Genomic DNA, 18,037 nt, shown 5'->3' with positions numbered 1-18,037 from the left:
AGCCCCGATCTCTAGCCTGCCGCCCGCACGTGGTCTGCACTCAGTAGAGGGGACGTGGGAAGCGCAACAGTCCCCTCGCATGTATGTTTTTCTAGAAGGCGTGCAGTGGCTTGGCCCCCAGGGGTGGCCCGTGATAGGACTGTTGCCCCACACGAGAGGGCACGTCTAGTCCCAGGAGCCAGGCCCCCCACTAAACGTGGGGACGCCTGGCCTGCGGCTCTGCTCCCGGGACCCTCCCGGGCTCCGGTCCCTGGGCTTAGCCAGCAGACTTGTCATCTTCATGAGGTTTCTGAATTCACCTCCACGCTATTGGAGAGACCACAGTACCAGTGGAGTTGCCCTCGGCGGTTCAAATCAGGGAAACCGAGCAATCAAACCTCAGCATTCCGGAAAGGCGCAGGGACTCTGAGGCCTTTCTCCTTCCCTCCCGTCTCGAAACCCTCCCAAGGCTGCAACCTTGCTTTTGTGCCTCTGTCTCGGTCTCCCACATCTTCACGAAGAGGGGGTCTCAGAGGACGACACTGCCTGGTACTGACCTGGATTCCTTCTGTATCCCTCAGAACACCCACTTAGGGCTGTGCACAGACAAAGCTCTGGGCGCTTAGTTCCGGATTGGAACTAAAAAGACTGAGAAAAACAAAATGAGTGGACTTGATGGGAGATTAATTGCACAGGCATCTGTTGACTGCATGAGTGAAGCTGGATTTTTTCGGAACCACTGGCTGCCTTTGCATTTCCTGGTGGAAGTGGGGCAGGTCAGCAGACAGCCCAGTGTCGTAGATAACGTTTGCCCACACATCATTCACTTTTGGGAGCGTTGGCTTGAAATCGAGGGGCGTGTGTGTGTGTGTGTGTGTGTGTGTGTCTGGAACCGACGTGCCTTCCGTGAGCCTCAGAGATCCCTGTATTCTCTTCAAATGGGCTGATTACAACACAGAGGATGTGGACGGCGGAGTTTTTCCTGTTTGATGTCACACTGCTACCCTTTAAAAGTCCGAGGGAAAAAAAGGAGGGAATGCAGCCTAGGAGCCTCAGGCCAGAAACCAGCAAGGAAGAGGAGAAACAGTCCAGGGAGGCCAGGCGCAGAGCCAGGGTCGGGTTTCAGACTCCACACCAGCCAGAGAGCCGCGATGCTGGGGGCCTGCCTGGGCCTCTGGGTCTGCACCCTGGCCTGTGCGGTCCACGCCTATCCCAACACCTCCCCGCTGCTGGGCTCCAGCTGGGGCGGCCTGACCCACCTGTACACGGCCACGGCCAGAAACAGCTACCACCTGCAGATCCACAGGGACGGCCACGTGGATGGCTCACCCCAGCAGACCATCTACAGTAAGTTGGGGCTCCGTCTAGGCTGGGAAGAGGGGGGACGGATCTGTGCCTCCACCTGCAGGGACTTGGGGAGGCCTTGGCTGGACCAGAGGGCTACTCCAGCCTCCTAGCTTCTCGCCCAGGATCCGTGAGTGCGTGTGTGTGTGTGTGCGCGCGTTTAAACCTTGGGAGAAGATCCTTCCACCTCCCCAATTACTGTGTATTGGTTTCTCCCAACAAGAACAATTTCCATCTTAACTCCAGTCCATCTTCCCACAACAGCAGCCACTTTCTCTGTGCCCTGTCCAAAGAGTCAAAAAACGTACAAAAGACAGGCAAGGAGCCTGGGAGCAAAAAAAGTCAGATCGGTCAGTAGACACTGAGTTTTGGCACGTGAACTTTGGACTGGGTTAACGGTAGAGGTTGTGAAGATTTCGGTACCAGACCAGGGCTTGGAATAGATAAACCCAGAGGCCCTTTCCAACTCAGAGCTTCTAGTATGCTGGCCTTATAAAAGTTCTCAGGGAAAATGTATTAAAGACTAGACTGTCCAGGAATCCTGTCTTGATGAGTCTGACCCAGTGCCTCCATCCATCCATCCACGCACACCCTTCATCCAACAAGCTTACTAGGGGCTTCAGTGGAACCCAGGATGCTATGAGCTGGGGAGTCTTCTCTGTGGAGCTGGAAGATCCACTTATTAGCAAATGAATCTGGTTGGGAACTCACTGAAAACACGAGACAACCGGAATGTTTTTAAAGATTAGGTTTGTGGAAAGTTGGACCACAGTCCACAACAGTCAATCAATTAGCGGTGTTTCCGACGTCCCCAGAAGGAATAATGGGGTGGGGGGACGACGGATATTGAAAAAGACAAGGTCTTCTATTTGAGGAAAACTGTAAAAATTAAGGATCCAGAAAAATGCCAACCGATTCAAAATAGATCCAATCAGAGGAAGGGAAGAGTAAGCACAGTCTCTGTTTAATTAAAGACAATTTCTTATAGGAATAATGACTGGCCCTTTATTGTTGCACTAAATTATTCTGTCATTTTGCTGTGGCCTTGCTATACGCAAGACATTCATCTGCTAAGAGTCAAAGGACCTTAAACCTGGTAGTGAGAGAGAGGCATGTGCAAAGCCAGAAGTTCAGACCTCTTCAGGTGCTCAGTGGATGGTGACAGGGGGTGAAAGAAAGGAGGAAGTTCTCCCCAAATGCCAAACAGGTTCCAGAACTTAGGGGAACACAGTGGGTTCAGGAGTCAACATCTTGGAAGCCAAGTTTGAGTCCCATGGCAAAAATTCTGAAATAAATCTGGATACAGTTGTTGCATCCGAAGCATTGCCCGTTTTATTCAATGGGTATTTAGCAGAACCTACAACGTGTCTGACATCGTGAAAAGCTCTGTGGCTTCAAAGGAAGACCAGCCCTTCACGCACCTCCAGGTTTCCAACCTTCGTGTCTCCCAGCTCATGACCAGCTTTGAGGAAACCCAGTTTTGCCCTCTCGTGGAAGGCCGCCCTCACTTCAAGATGAGAGGCGATTTAAAACGCAGGATGGTAGATTATGGTAAATTATTTTGATTCCCCTACATGGAAAGGGCTGCAGATAATTAGAGGATGCTTATAAAATTTCTCTATAATCACAGAATCCTTTTGATGAAAGGAAGCCCCCGAAGACACGGCCTGGTGGGGGGAGAGGGAGGGCTGTGAGCGGTGCCCGGAGTGGGTAGGGCTCAGCCCACTGAGTTTGCAGCATGAATCATAGAATTTTCCCTGTTATATCCACCGACCTCGGGCCCCGAGAAGGCACAGAGCGCTAGCTGGAATGAATTAAAATGACTGAGAGGAAGCAAAGTGAACTGAACTGATTTCAGATTTTTTTTTTTTTTTTTACAGAAATGTGATTTTGTTTTGTCATATAAAGAACCTACTAAGCCTTGTGTCTCTGGCAATTAAGGAACCTGGGAAGGGACTGAGTCAGGGGCGAGAGAGAGACACTTTTGCTTAGTTGAATAGTTTATATAACATTTATACTATTCAGATCAGTTATCATGAGCATTATATATATAGATAGACAGACAGATATACACACTAAGATAAAAGTTACCCCAAAAGGAAAGAAGAAACACGGATGCCTGTAGCTCCGTAGGACAACTAAGTAATAGGCTGGAGAAGGATTTGTAATGACCTCCCCGATGAACGCAAAGCAACGGTTTCACATTGATGGAAAGGCGTGGAGTGTTTTTTCCCCTCCTGATTAATTACAGATTTCCAGTGAAATGTGGTTCACTTGATTACTGTGCTCTGCTAAATTCTTGATTAATAGTTGAGTGCTCAGCCCATCTCTGGTTTGCTGATCGTTGTAAAATTATCTGCCTACAAGATTCAATACCCTCGTGACTTGCAGCTGGTGTCAGGGAGTGTGTCTCCAATGTCTGTCTCCTTCCTACTATGAACAAGGCTACCCTCCCACTCTCCATGAGCCCCACTTTGTGGCAACAGCAGCAAAGAGATGCTTATTACCCCTGGTTACTATTACTCCCTGGCTCCTGGTCTTTTTATTTCCTCTCCTTCCCCAACGTCACTTTCTTGTGCCGAACGTGAAGCCGAATTATCCCTGGGCTCTCTAACCCTTCAAAATGTTATCTTTCTTTTGGGGAGCTCAAAGTCCTTTACATCCATCATCTTATTTATCATTTATTGACCATGACACTAGAATAGGGCAGATAATTTTCTACTTTTATAGCAGAGATTGAGGCAAAGTGGTAATAGTAACAATCACCGGCATTTAGAAAGTGGGTTTATAGCAGATAAAAATATTATCTCCTTACACCCCAAAGACGACCAAATGAAATAAATGATTCTACTCCATATGAGAAAACAGAGGTTCAAGGACTCAGATAACTGGCTTGTGGTCACACAGGCGGTAAATGACCTCGGGGAGACCTGGACCCGGGTCCCCTGCTTCTTCTGTATCACGTGCACAGACACGGCATCACGAAAGGAAATGTCCTTTACGCCTGCCGGGCTCCAACAGGTGTGGTCCCAGCGGCCAGCGGTTGGTGCCTTCTTTCTGCCAAATGCTGCCCTTGGGTCGGTGCAGACCTGCCTCAGTCACCTGCACAGGGAGGACAATCGGCTCTTCCATTTGCTGGACTTTTGCACCGGCTCCTGTGGGTTTGATTCAAGCCTGTGCGTCCTCACGGCAGCAGCTCCCGGTGCCCCTGAAGGCTGTCTTCTGTCCTCACTGGCCCTGGAGACAACGCACACTGCTCACAGGGACCCAGGCATCGGCTGGCAGCTGGCAGGGTGTGGGCTTATCGTCAGGGGCAGGCCAGCCATCCTCCACAGGGCCTTCCACCTGCTAAATGTTTTCAAGGCCCTTTTTTACAGCATCATCCCATTTGATCCTAGCTGCAACCCTGGGAAGCAGGCAGGACAGCTGTGATTCTTCTCTCTTCCCAGCTGAGGACGCTGAGGCTCGAGTGATGAGCTGCCCAAGGCTACAGAGGTAGTACAGGGCGTAACAGGGACCAGAATCTTAGCGCCCCAGTTCCGGGCTCCTGGCTCAGCCCCTCTCCCCTGACCCCCTCGGGGGTACCGTGACCTGGGGGCTCATGGCCGTGGCCTGGATCTCGGTCCTTGACTTCATCTTCTGAGGCTTGTCGTGATGTCAGCTGGAGACGAGCTCCAGGGCTGTGGGCAGAAGATGTTAGGGTCACTGACCTGAGTTTCCTGAGTTTGAATCTTGCCTTGGTTTCCTCATGATTTAAATGGGGAGGCTGCTACTTCCAAGAGTAATACTGGTGACATTAACAACAGAGCTGGTTTTGTGGGGGGAGGTTTTTGGAGGTGGGATTCTTTTCTTATTTATTTATTTTTGGCCGCGACCCATGGCATGTGCGATCTTAGTTGCCCGACCAGGGACTGAACCTTCAGCCCCTGCAGTGGAAGTGCAGAGTCTTAACCACTGGACCACCAGCGAAGTCCCACAGCAGCTATTTTGAGAGTTTAAAGTGTGTCAAATACGCAGAGTGCAACATCTCAAAAACAGTTACGAAGTGTAATTTTTTTTCCCCCCAAGTAGACTGAAAATTCATCAGGCTGGAAACAGTTTCTTCCATGTTCCTTATGTCTCTCTCAGGCCTTCTCTCAACATTAGCCACAGATCTGAGACTCACAGGCAAACCCCGTTACAGAGCATTTCATATCTTCCGCACCTCCCATGCCCCACCCCACTTCCAGAAGCTTCCCTCAAGCCTAATCCTTAGCCAAACTTGGAAACCAGTGACCTCTCCTCTTTGGCCCTCTGCCTGGGCTTGTTCCCAGCCTCGTGGCCTCTGCCCCACATCACTCTGACTTCTCTGTGCTCAGCTAGTGTCTAGTACTGCCTGCCGCTCTCCTTGGAGGGCTCTGTACTGAGCCTCCGTGGGGGTAGATCTGGGCTATGAGTCACCCCACGAGGCACCATCACTTACTGGGCACAGATGCCTGGCGTTTCCACCCTCTCCAGGCTACATTTCTAGAAGACTCGACCCCCTGCTTGGGCTACCTGCCTGGGAACTGTGAGGCCAAATGAGATGTGTGGGGAAATTCTGTGGTCGGCAAAGGGAAGAGGCCCCAAGACCTGAAAAGATGATTCTAGTAGAAAATGTCAGGTAATTAAACAGCATCTGGGGAGGACGTCTTGCTGAATTATCACTCATATCACACCTCTTATGGTCTCACTGTACCCTTGCTACAAAACAGAAACCTGAACTACTCACTGGTACTTGTTAGACTTGCACATCCCCATGGGGGGGGGGTCACGCTTAAAACTGTTGTCAGTTACTCAGGGTGTAGGTAGTGCGAATGGGTTTCAGGCCTTTGTCCAGGGCTAGTTTTTGAGAGGGGCTGCACCTGGGGGCACCACCAAGTGAGAAAAGGACCAAGAATAGCGATGAAGAAGCAAGAAGTAATTCCCTGCGTCCCAGGATCTACTCGACACGGAAAGATAAACCGTCTGCTTCTAAGTGGCTCACCCTAGGGAGGCACCAGACATGTGGACTTATTAAGGCAGGTGAGGAGATACGTGCTCTGAGAGAGGCGAGTCGGAGCGGCTGAGAAGAACAGGTCATTCTGATTAGGGAGATTAGGAAAGTCTCCATAAAATAGTGACATCTGAGCCTGGCCTTGAAGCGTGAGTGACCTCGATAAGCAGAGGGGGGAGGAGAACCATCGGAATACAGTTCTTGACACACAAAGGGTGCTGACTGCTGTATCACTGACTCCTGCACGGCTCCCTGGGTGGAGGGTCAAGCTGGATGCTTGAAAGACATCTGGGCATAGATTTAAACATCACAAAAGCAGAAGGCTTGGGAGGATGTGACCACCACCACAGACATTAAGAAGTATGAGACAGGCAAAGGGGAAAATAAAGAGAGTCCAAGCAGAGAGAGAAACACGTTGGTACAGGTGGAAGAAAGCTGGGAGTTCAGGGTGCTCCTTACAGGCAGGAGGAGACGCAGGAGGCAAGATGGGGCGGGGGAGGGGAAGTCAGAAGAAAGAGCCTGAACAAGGACAAGAGGAGGCTTCTGTGAAATCATCACCACCCTTTAGATCAATCAAGGGAGGGTCCTTGGAGGTAGGGGCTGGATGTGAAGCCAGGTTTTGACTTGAATGATTTTCTCCATAGGTGCCCTGATGATCAGATCTGAGGATGCGGGATTCGTGGTGATTACAGGGGTGGTGAGCCGGAGATATCTCTGCATGGACGTCAGAGGCAACATTTTTGGATCTGTGAGTTTCTTTGTGTGCTGGGTAATTCTTTGCAAATAATTATTTCATTGCTCTGGCAAAATGTAGAATTTTATAGCTTAAAGATTCCACTTGCACATTACCCGGGTGATGTTTTCACTGAGTACTTTTTTCCATCTAAGTGTCAAATGCTCAGGCTTATACAGCTGAGGTCTGAACCCAAGCCATCTGGCTTTGGAGCATCTGGGCTCTCAGTCTCTAGTCCTACCTGCCCTTTGGTCCCCATTTTTTAACTAGCACAGCACCTTGTCTGCAGCCCAGGTCCTCAAGTCACATACGTTCATGTTGGAAAGGCCATTAGAAAAAAAGGGTGAGAAGCCACTGGGGTCTCATGATCTTGTTACTAGATATCCTTGACCTTGGGCAAGTCCCCTATTTCTCTCAACTTCAGTTTCCTCACCTGGAAAAAGTCAAGTGGGATGGACCATGTGCCCTGTGGGGCTCCCCCAAATCAAGATCTGTAACGAACTCCCTCGGCCCCAGCTGTGATGGCTGGTCTTTTGGACTGGCGAGCAAGGGCTTTCCCAAACTACAGGGCGCAGCACATTCCAAAGCACGGGGGGCATTGGGCAGAAGCAGGGCTGTGCATCTCAGAAGCTCCTCCCACCAGAAATTCCAAGAGAGCAATTACTTTCTGTTTTACTTACTTCTGTGTCCCAGCACCCACCATAGTATCTGGCCCAGAGTACATAACTATCTGTTGAACAAATATAGACGAGTAAGTACATAAATGCCTGCTGACCGCATATAGGCATACACAGAGTCCCCTCATCTGTAAAATACTTACTGCGTGGGCTTCTGAGGATTAAAGGACATCCTACGTAAAGGCCCTAGCAGGCACTTAGCAAAACACAGCACCAGTCAGTGGCAGAGTGAGGGCTCACGTGGGTCACCTGGTGATGAAGTTCATGTCCCTTAATTCCCAAACCCTGTTCTGCCTCCGAGGGGGAGTCTCCTTACTTATGTGCGGCCCTACAAACCCCAGCCCACCTTTGTCCAGGTGAGGAGACAGACCGAAGCCACCTCCGAGCCAAAAACAAAAGGCAGAGAGAGGACAGGCCTCAGTCCAGAAAGCAGACAGAGGCGCCGGCTCCGTCCAGCCCGGCCCCAGGCAGCCAAGTGCCGGCGGCGGGTCCGCAGGCGGGGCCGCGAGCTCCCCAAGCCTGTCCCCACCTGCCAGTCGTAACCGCAGTTTGGAAATGAGTGGAAATCACTTTTGCTCAGCAGGGCACGACGGGGTTAAAGGCAAGGCCCGAGGAGAGTGGGTGGGAGAATTGGGGTCCCCGGATGGAGCTGGTCCCATCCAGCCCGCCGAGGACTTCGGCCTCACCCGGTCGCCCCGCCCCGCTTTCAGCATCACTTCAGCCCCGAGAGCTGCAGATTCCGGCAGCGGACGCTGGAGAACGGCTACGACGTGTACCACTCGCCGCAGCACCGCTTCCTCGTCAGCCTGGGTCGGGCCAAGCGGGCCTTCCTGCCGGGCACCAACCCGCCCCCGTACGCGCAGTTCCTGTCGCGCAGGAACGAGATCCCGCTGCTGCACTTCGCCACCGCGCGGCCCCGGCGCCACACGCGCAGCGCGCACGACGGCGGGGACCCGCTGAGCGTGCTCAAGCCGCGCGCCCGCGCCACGCCCGCGCCCGCCTCCTGCTCGCAAGAGCGGCCCAGCGCCGAGGACAGCGGCCCTGCGGCCAGCGACCCGCTGGGGGTGCTCCGCGGCCACCGGCTGGACGCGCGCGCCGGGCCGGGGGGCGCCGAGCGCTGCCGGCCCTTCCCCAGCTTCGCTTAGGGCGGCCCAACTCGGAAAGCCAAACCGTCTGGGGCGCGGGCTGGAGGTGGGGCGAACCGGCCCCGCTTCCTCCCTTAGCGGGAGGTCCCCGGGGATTGCCCTTGGAGCGGTGACGCCCCTCGCCTTCCTCCTCCCACCTGGACGCGCTCCTTTGGGAGAGAAAGGGTTCCCTCACCCCCAGTCCTTCCTCTTCCCTCTCCTCTCCTCTCCATCAGTCTAACATTAAGAACAGGGGCTTAGCGAGTTGACCAGCCGGGAGGTGAAGCAGGGAGCCCAAGCCAGCGGCTTCTCCACCGCCCCCTGCTTTGTGCCATCTGCCTGGACCCTGTTGGCAGGGTTTGAGTTTGCAACCTTGACCTGGGGGATTAACAGCTCGACTGAGCAAAACCCATGAAAATCCTAACCTCAAGCCTTCGTTCTTCCTTAAGCATCTCTGGAGAAGGGCCGTCAACAAGACTGGGGGTAGGCTGGTCAAAACTTAGCCAGAATGAGCACCCGGAGGATGGAGGCAGGGATCAAGCTAGAGACGCGAGCTCCTTACAGGATGGCCCCTTGCCCTGCTCTGTCCCTCTGTGCAGCCAAAGCCCGGCCCAGAGTGACGCTGGCTTCCCACGTGGCCCCTGCCTCTTGGCCCTACCTTTGGCTTGAGTGAATTGGGCCTGAGGAGTTTTGGTCTTGGCTCCTGAAAATCTACCCTGCTAGGATTTGTTTTTCAAAATGGAAATAAATTCAAACTCTCCCAAGAGGCCCTTAATTAAACCTCTGCTTTCAGGCTGAGTGGTGATCCATTCTGGATGAATCAGACAAATGTTGCAAGGAGGGGCCTGGTGACAAGGGGACTGCTCTGGGCTGGGTTTTTGTGCCAATTGTGTCTTTTTTTTTTTTTTTTTTTCGTGGTACGCGGGCTTCTCACTGTTGTGGCCTCTCCCATTGCGGAGCACAGGCTCCGGACGCGCAGGCTTAGCCGCCATGGCTCACGGGCCCAGCCGCTCTGTGGCATGTGGGATCTTCCCGCACCGGGTCACGAACCTGTGTCCCCTGCATCAGCAGGCGGACTCTCAGCCACTGCGCCACCAGGGAAGCCCCAATTGTGTCCTTTTGTGAAGTGGCATCGGGGATTCCGGGGAAAGAAGCCCAACCACCAGGGATCACAGTGTAGGAGTCAGGAAAAGCCAGCACTGTCAGCTCTTCACCATGACCGCAACCCGCCCTGTAGCCGTGGCTAGAGGCTTAGCTAAAACACTCCTAGGCGGGCGTTACTCCACTTGGACGTTCTGGGGGCACCAAATGAAGACAGCTTTCAGTCCCAGGAGCCCCAGCGCTACCCTGAGGAAAACCAACCCTCACAGAACAGCTGAGCACCAGGCAGGGGGAGGCTGATACCTTAGTCACCCTCAGGGGCCCCATTTCCTACCTCTATTTAAATGGCCACCTGAACAGCAGGATATGCACGAGCAGAGTAGATGCGAACAGCAGCTCCCTCCCAGTCACCTTCTCCCCCTGCTGCCATCACGCACCCGACCTTAGAAACGGATCCATTCTTTTACTTATGAGAGAAACATTGGCCGACTGCTCTCACCTATGGTTTCAGGCTGATCTTGAAGGATGAGTTCCTATTTCAAAACACTCAGACTGTGTATAATAACTATATAGCAGTGCACGGCAACTACTTTCTTTATAGTTTTCATTTTCCATTCGAGATACTATAGTGTATAAAAGCTACTGGAAACCTAAACGGAAAGGACTTCGGCAGAAAACTGGTTCCTTGGGGTTTTCTCTTTGGCAGAGCTAAGAGAGCCTCACAATGTCTTATGTCACTTAGCACGTGGCAATATTTATTTATTTATTTGGAAGATTTTTGCCTGTCGCTCTATATTTATGGATATTTATAAAAATGTAACACCACCTTTTTCCTTTCTTCTTTTAAAAAAATAAAATTTATCTCAGCTTCTCTTAGCTTTTCCTTTTTGTATTACTACATGAAAGTACATCGAACTATGAGAATAAAAGGAATTACGGGAGGAATTACGGGAGGGGAGCACTGGGAAAATCTAGAGGGAGCAAAGTTGAAAATTTTCAGAATTTTAAAATAGTCAAGGTTTTTTCCATACACAAATTAAGTCAGCAATTTTGCCTAATTCAGACAGAATTACTGAAAACAAGGAAAAAATTTTAATGCTGGATTTCTGATCACTCTAGCTTGTGTTTCCTTTAAAGAGAGAAATTTTTTTTTATTTGAAAAATACCCACAGACACAGCCACCTCAAGATCCCAGTAAGCTTCTAAAGAAAGAGGACACATTCCAGGCTCTGGAAGAAATAAGGGGAAGTGGCCCAGAGTCAAGAGAAAATTCAATCGCTAGAAACCAACCGTTAGATTCCCCAGATCTTGGAATTAGCAGCAGGAACGTTAAAGCAGCTATTATAAATATATTTAAGGGTTTTAAAGGAAGGAGTGGTAATAAGGAACAAAGAGATCAGGAATCTCAAAAGAGAAAAGAAATAATAAAAAGAACCAAGTAGAAATCAAAAATTGAAAGATACAATACCAGAAATAAAAAATTTATTAAATGTGCTTAATAGTAGATGGAAGACGAAAGAACAGTCATTGAAGATAATAAAGTTAACATGTAATCTAATCTGAAGAAAGAAAAAATATGTTAAAAAAATAATGACCAGAGTCTCAGTGATCTGTGTGACAATATCAAACTGTCCAAAACATGTGTACGTGGAGTCCCAAGAAAGGAGCGGGAAGAGTTGAGGAATAATATTTGGAGATACAATGGCTGAAATTTTCCCCCAATTGATGAAAAACTAATGTACTGATAAAAGAAGCTCAGCAAACCTCAAGAAAAATAAAAACAAAGAAAATCACAGTCAAACTGTGATTTGAGTATATCACAAACTTCTGAAGGCAAGGATAAAATCTTGAAGGCTGCTGAAGAAAAATGAAACTTTAGGTGTACGTGAACAGCTATGCGCAGCTGAGTCCTCACCATAAACAAGGGAAGCCATAAGGCGCTGAGAAGCTTGAAAGAAAATAAAGCTACATGCCCAGAATTACATATCCTGCAAGAACATCCTTCAAAAGTGGGGAGGGGGAAACGAAGGTGAAATAAAAACTGACAGAACTTGTTGCCAGGCTGAAGAGAAATAACACCATGTAGAAAACAAAGAAGGGCAGCAGAAATAGTAAAAATGTGGGTAAATTCAAACAACTACAAATATGTGATACACTTTCTTCTCTTGGTTTCTTTAAAATACCACTTAAAGCAAGAATTATAACACTGTACTGTGTGGCAGAATTTCCACACAGAATGGGAAGGGTAAATGAAGGAGACGGTTGCAAGATTGTAACACTGTATGTGAAAGTCACACAACATGAATTCTAAGTAGACTGTGATAAGAATATATGCATATTATAATTCCTAAAGTACCTCCAATAATAAAAACAATGAAAGGGGTGTTGACAAAAGCCATTAAAAGTATTAAAAGAGAATACTAAAAAAATACTCAATTATCCCAAAAGGAGGCAGAAAAGGAAGGACAGTAGAAGAAAAATCAGAGGGGACCAATAGAAAAATGACAAGACTAAATCCAACCATATCAATAATTAGATCATATATAAATAAAACACCACGACTAAAGGCAGCAATGGTCAGAATGCATGAAATAAAAACACCCATTTACATGTTGTCTATAAAAGATGGACTTGAAAGAAAAGAAGGGAAGGATATTATATTAGTTCGCTGCCATAACAAAATGCCACAGACTGGGTGGCTTAAACAACAGAAATTTATCTTCACAGAGCTCTGGAGGCCAGAAGTCCAAGGTCAAGGTGCCAGCAGGTTTCACTCCTTCCGAGGCCTCTCACCTAGGCTTAGAGGCACCACCTTCTCGCTGCGTCCTCACCTGGTCTTTCCTCCGTACTCAGGCATCCCTGGTGTCTCTTAGTGTGAACAAATTTACTCTTCTTTTTAGAACCCAAGCCAGACTGGATTAGTACTTTCCTTACTGGCCCCATTTTAACTTAATTGCCTTTTTAAAGGCCCTCTCCCCAAACACTTTCACATTCTGAGTTATTTGGGGCTAGGACTTCAACACATGAATTTTGGAGGACATAATCCAGTCCATAACAAATATATACAGTGAAAACAGTAAGCATAAGAAGTATGGCTTACTATATAAATAGCAAACAAAATAGGCTTCAAGTTAAGGAATACTGCCATTGGTAAAGAGGAACGTTGCTTAATGACAAAAGGGCCAATTCATAAGGAAGCATAAAAATCACAAATGTTTATGTCTCTAAAAACAGAGTAACAAAACACATGAAGCAAAACTGACAAAACTGAAGGGAGGAATAGACAAGTACTAATCTGAGTTGGCAATGTGAACATTCCTCTCTCAGTAACTGAGTAAGCAAACAGGCAAAAAATCAGAAAGGATTAGTGGTATCTAAGCGACACTATTGATGAACTTCATATAACTTACATTTATAGCGCATCAAACCCGACAACTACAGAAGACAGTCTTTCTGCACAGACGGAATGTCCATCAACACAGACCACATACAGGCCAACAAACAAGCTCAATTAACTCAAAAGTTCAAAATCTTACAGAGCTAAATAAATGACTGAATAAATAAATAAATAGGGAGAAGAGTACAGTCCCTCAGGCAGAGTTCCGAGTGATGGATGTGGATACTGTGTCCTTAAGAAGGGAGCATAAACCCCACTGTGCACACAGACTTCCTTCCGAAAGGTATAGTCAGAAAAGGGGGAAAGAAGAGCCTCTTTGCAGTGGAGAAACCTCACGAACACTGCCGCAGGCAGGTGATCAGGTCAGTATCAAAATCAACACCAACAATCAAACGAAATAAGTCACGTTGACAGTGTGTACTCCTGAGATGATGTGATAAAAAATGGTACTTTGCTTCTGTGGTCTTCTCCCAGAAAACCATAACCCCACTCTAATCATGAGAAGAACACCAAATTCCAACAGATACACATCCTATAAAACATGCTACTAATCCTCCTCAAAACTGCCAAGGTCACTGAAACACAAGCAAAGTCTGAGAACCTGTCACAGCCAAGAGGAGCCTAAGGAGATGGAACCCTATGTAACACCATGTGGGATGGGGCTGGGAATCCTGGAACAGAAGGAGGACAGAAGGAGGTAAAAACCAAGGAAATTTGAATGAACTGTGGGCCTTAGTTAATAATACCGATCCATTGGTTAACAAGGGTACCATACTAAGGTTAAGATATCAATAACAGAGGAACTGAGCACAGGGTATATGGAACTCCTGGTACCATATTCTCAACGTTTCTGTAAACCTAAAACTATTCTAAAAAATAAAGTCTATTTTCAAATGTACATGGAGATAAAAAGGTCCTGTAACAGCAAAAGAAAATCAAGATAAGGAATTCAGAAATAGACCCACACTTATGTGATCAACTGATTTTTGACAAAGGAACAAAGCAAGTCAAGGGAAGAGGAGTCTCTTCAACAAATGCTGTTGGAACAACCGGAAGAACCACGTGGAAGAACCATGCAACTCAACCCCTCATCTCACACCATACACAAAAATTAATTCCAGAGGGATAAATTGGGAGATTGGGATTGACATATACACACCACTATATATAAAATAGATAACTAATAAGGACCTACTGTATAGCACAGGGAACTCTACTCAATACTCTGTAATGGCCTATATGGGAAAAAGAATCCAAAAGAGAGTGGATACATGTATATGTATAACTGAATCACTTTGCTGTACACCTGAAACTAACACAACATTGTAAATCAACTATACTCCAATACAATTTTTTAAAAATAATTTGCATCATGAAAAAAATAAAGTTGACAGTAAAAACAAAAACAAAACTAATTCCAGATAGATTAAGACCTAAACAAAAAAGGTAAAATTACAAAACTTCTAGAAGAAAACAGAGTATCTCTATAGTTAGGGGGTGGGCAAAGATTTCTGAGAACACAGAAAGCAATAACCACAAAACAAACACAGTGGTAAATCAGTCTCATGAAAATGAACAACTTCTCATAAAAAACACTGTTAAGAAAATAAAGTTATATTTTATAACAAACATATGGGCTGGCATATTATAAATATCTAAAAGCCTATGTGTGTATACATACACACAGACCTGGAGTAAAGGTCTGACAACTTTCTTGTATATTAAGCATACACCCACACCTATGCTACAAGCAGCCCAAGAGAAATGAAAACACATATCCAGAAAAAGACTTGTAAAAAAGAAGAATTTGTAGCAGCTTTTTCAAAATACTCCCAAACTGGAAATGGTCCACATGTCACCAATAGAACAGATAAACTGTGGTATATTCATTCACACAATGGAATTCAATGCAATAATAACAAGGAAGACCTAGGTTAGCAGTGAGCACACCTGACAGCCAGACCTTGGTGTCTAAATACCATTTCTGCTGAAAGCAAATGGCTCCAGGGCTCTTTGGAGAAAAAGCTGATTCCCAGGACTGAGGCTGGGAAAGAGTAAGATGATTCTGGAGCATCTTGTTCGTCAGAAAAGAAAGAAGTGCTTAAAGAATGATGGGAATATCCCAACAGAACACAAGAAGCAGCTGCGAAGTGTTCCCACAGGACAAATCTGGGACAATCTGAGCATCAAATAATGATAGTACTGGGATTTAAGTCATTGAATAAGAATCCCTGAGTTCATAGTGATATAAATAAGTAAGTAGGGGAGAAGGCAAAGTTCTCCCTTACTGTATAATACCAACTAATACATACAGAAACAAAAATAGAGATAGAAAATAATCAATGGAGGCTAAAAGTGTGGGTGACAGTTTAATGAGGAACCAGATAAACAGTCATTTCATGGCAGATGGACTTGGTGATACCACTCACGCACCTCCTGACAAGACTCACCATGGACACATCCTTCCTCGGGTGCTTCTGACAAAGAAGCATAACCTGAATCTAAGAATGAGAAGCACCAGAAAAACCTAGTAACTAGCCTGGAGCCTCTAATTTTTCTTTTAACAACTGGGTCAAGAAAGACAAAGAAAGGCTAAGGAACAGTTCCAGATCAGAGAAGAATGAAGAGGCACGACAATGAAATGCAGCACGTGGTCCCGGACTGGATGCTGGGTTGGGGAGTGAGGAAACAGTAGGCAGAAGGCACACCGATGGAATAACTGACAAAATTTAAATATGGTGTGTTGCCCAGATAATAAATTCTATCAGTATCAACCTTCCTGATTTTGATATTTATTCTGTGGCTGTATATAAGGACACCTTTGATCTTAAGATTAACACACACTGAAATTTTGCAGGGGAAAAAGGGCATGATGTCTCCAACTTACTCTCAAATGTTTCTGGGGGAAAAGACACACACGAGCGTGAACGACAAAGCAAATGGGGCAAAATGTAAGCAAGTGGTGAATAAGGGTAAAGAGATTAACCCAAGGAGTTTCTTGGATCACTGTCGCCATTTTTCTGTAGGTCTGACATATCAAAACCAAAAGGTTACCAGAACACACATACAGAATTCTAATTATTCTCCATTTAACATGAGGAAACAGCAGCTCGGGGATATTAAGAGACTTGCTTGGCCACAATACTAGAAGGACTTGGATGCAGGTTTTCTGACCACAAACCTTCCCTGTGTCACTGCCCGGTCCCACCAGACATGAATCCATCAACAGACAACCCCTTGGCACAGGCCACAGAGCCATGCCTCCCTCCCCCATCCCCTCTGCTCTCTGCCCCCGTCTCCTGTTGCCTGCCCAGCGCCCCCCAAGCTCGGGTCCCACACGCCCCCCATTCCATCTGGGTTGCTTTCCTCCCACAGATGAGCAGAGTCGCCTTGGGTCCTCCAAGCCCACCCAGGGAAGCCCTTCTGCACGTCCCCCAAAGAAAGCAGCACGCCTCCCTCCGCGTCCGATTCACTCCCTTCCATTGCATTGACCACAATGACAGGTCATGTATTTATCCTCCCTGACGGGGTATAGGCTCCACAAGGATGGGGACTTGGTCTATGTTTTGTTCATTGCCATATATTCGCAGTTCGTGTAATAGTCTAATAGTTCTTATAATAGCCTGGCATGTGTGTGCCATGCTCGAAATGTATTTACCAAATGACTAAACAAATGAATAGAGGCATGTGATTCCAATTAAATGTGCAACAGAATTTTTCTGGAAATTGACCAGTTGGTTCTAACATGTGTATAGAATAGAGGTGCTCACCCTACAAGGTACTCAGCCGCAAAGCGACAGTAACTGAGGATGCCAGTGTGACGGGAACCCAGAGCTTGCACTAAAACAGAACAGAGTCCACACACTCCGGCAAATGTGGGTAAGTGGGGGTCTGACTGAGACTCACCAGACACCTGGGAAAAGAAAGACTCCTAATAATGATGCTGGGGTAACTGTTTCCCCATACGGAAAAATAAAAGATTGAATTCTGACCGTATACCATACAAGAATAAATTCCAGATAATTTAAAGATTTAACATTTTAAAAAATCCTGTAACACTGTAAGGGAAAGGAGATTAGGATATGACCTCATGGTAAAGAAGGCTTCTTAAAGACACCCGCAACTCCCCCCACAACCATAAAGGACAAGGTATATCGGCAGTTTGACTTCAAAATAAAAAACACGTGAAAAAAATGGATGGTAACACATGCAAGAGATCAGTGAACTGCAGGATATTTGCAAGGTCTCCTGTAACTCACTAAGAAAACGCCCCACAGCCCAACAGAAAACCAGACCAAGAATGTACGGTGGTGACTCGCCAGGGAGGGAAGCCTCACTGTCAACGTGCACATGAAAAAACTGCCCAGACTCCAGCAGTCACAGAAAAGCTCATTGTAACAGTGACATACTGTTCACTCATCAGATCAACAAAAGGTCATCAGACAAGATTTCCAGAGACGTGGAAACCAGGAACTTTCAAATACTTCTACCGAGACTGAAAACTAGTACAGCCCGCTTTAGAGAACCACTGGCTCTTGCCAAACTGGAGATGCACATTCTTTATGACACGGCACAAGGCTATTCCATGTAAGCACTGTTTCTATAAGAAAAGAGTGAATATACTGAAACACCCACTGATATGAGAATAAAGAAATAAAAGGTACTACA

General features: G+C 47.2%; 1 protein-coding gene across 1 annotated transcript; it reads left to right on the top strand.

Moving 5' to 3' along the window:
* The first annotated feature begins 1,036 nt into the window (after positions 1 to 1,036).
* Positions 1,037 to 10,890, top strand: FGF23 (fibroblast growth factor 23). Its single transcript, XM_082666439.1, has 3 exons — positions 1,037 to 1,326; positions 6,982 to 7,085; positions 8,458 to 10,890. Exons 1-3 carry the CDS (start codon positions 1,131 to 1,133, stop codon positions 8,890 to 8,892), a joined length of 735 nt encoding a protein of 244 aa, XP_082522565.1. The 5' UTR covers positions 1,037 to 1,130; the 3' UTR covers positions 8,893 to 10,890.
* The last annotated feature ends 7,147 nt before the right edge of the window (positions 10,891 to 18,037 follow it).

Source organism: Grampus griseus (assembly GCF_964374135.1).
Source record: "Grampus griseus genome assembly, chromosome: 11".
NCBI classification, from domain to species: domain Eukaryota; kingdom Metazoa; phylum Chordata; class Mammalia; order Artiodactyla; family Delphinidae; genus Grampus; species Grampus griseus.
Note: the sequence above shows the minus strand (reverse complement) of the source record. Positions and strands in the feature narration are given on the sequence as shown.

Excerpts from the sequence above, each read along its gene's own strand:
- FGF23 (XM_082666439.1), top strand. The coding sequence starts at position 1,131 with ATGCTGGGGGCCTGCCTGGGCCTCTGGGTCTGCACCCTGGCCTGTGCG. Across the intron at positions 1,327-6,981 it reads ACCCCAGCAGACCATCTACA|GTGCCCTGATGATCAGATCT; the intron begins GTAAGTTGGGGC and ends TTTTCTCCATAG. Across the intron at positions 7,086-8,457 it reads GAGGCAACATTTTTGGATCT|CATCACTTCAGCCCCGAGAG; the intron begins GTGAGTTTCTTT and ends CCCCGCTTTCAG.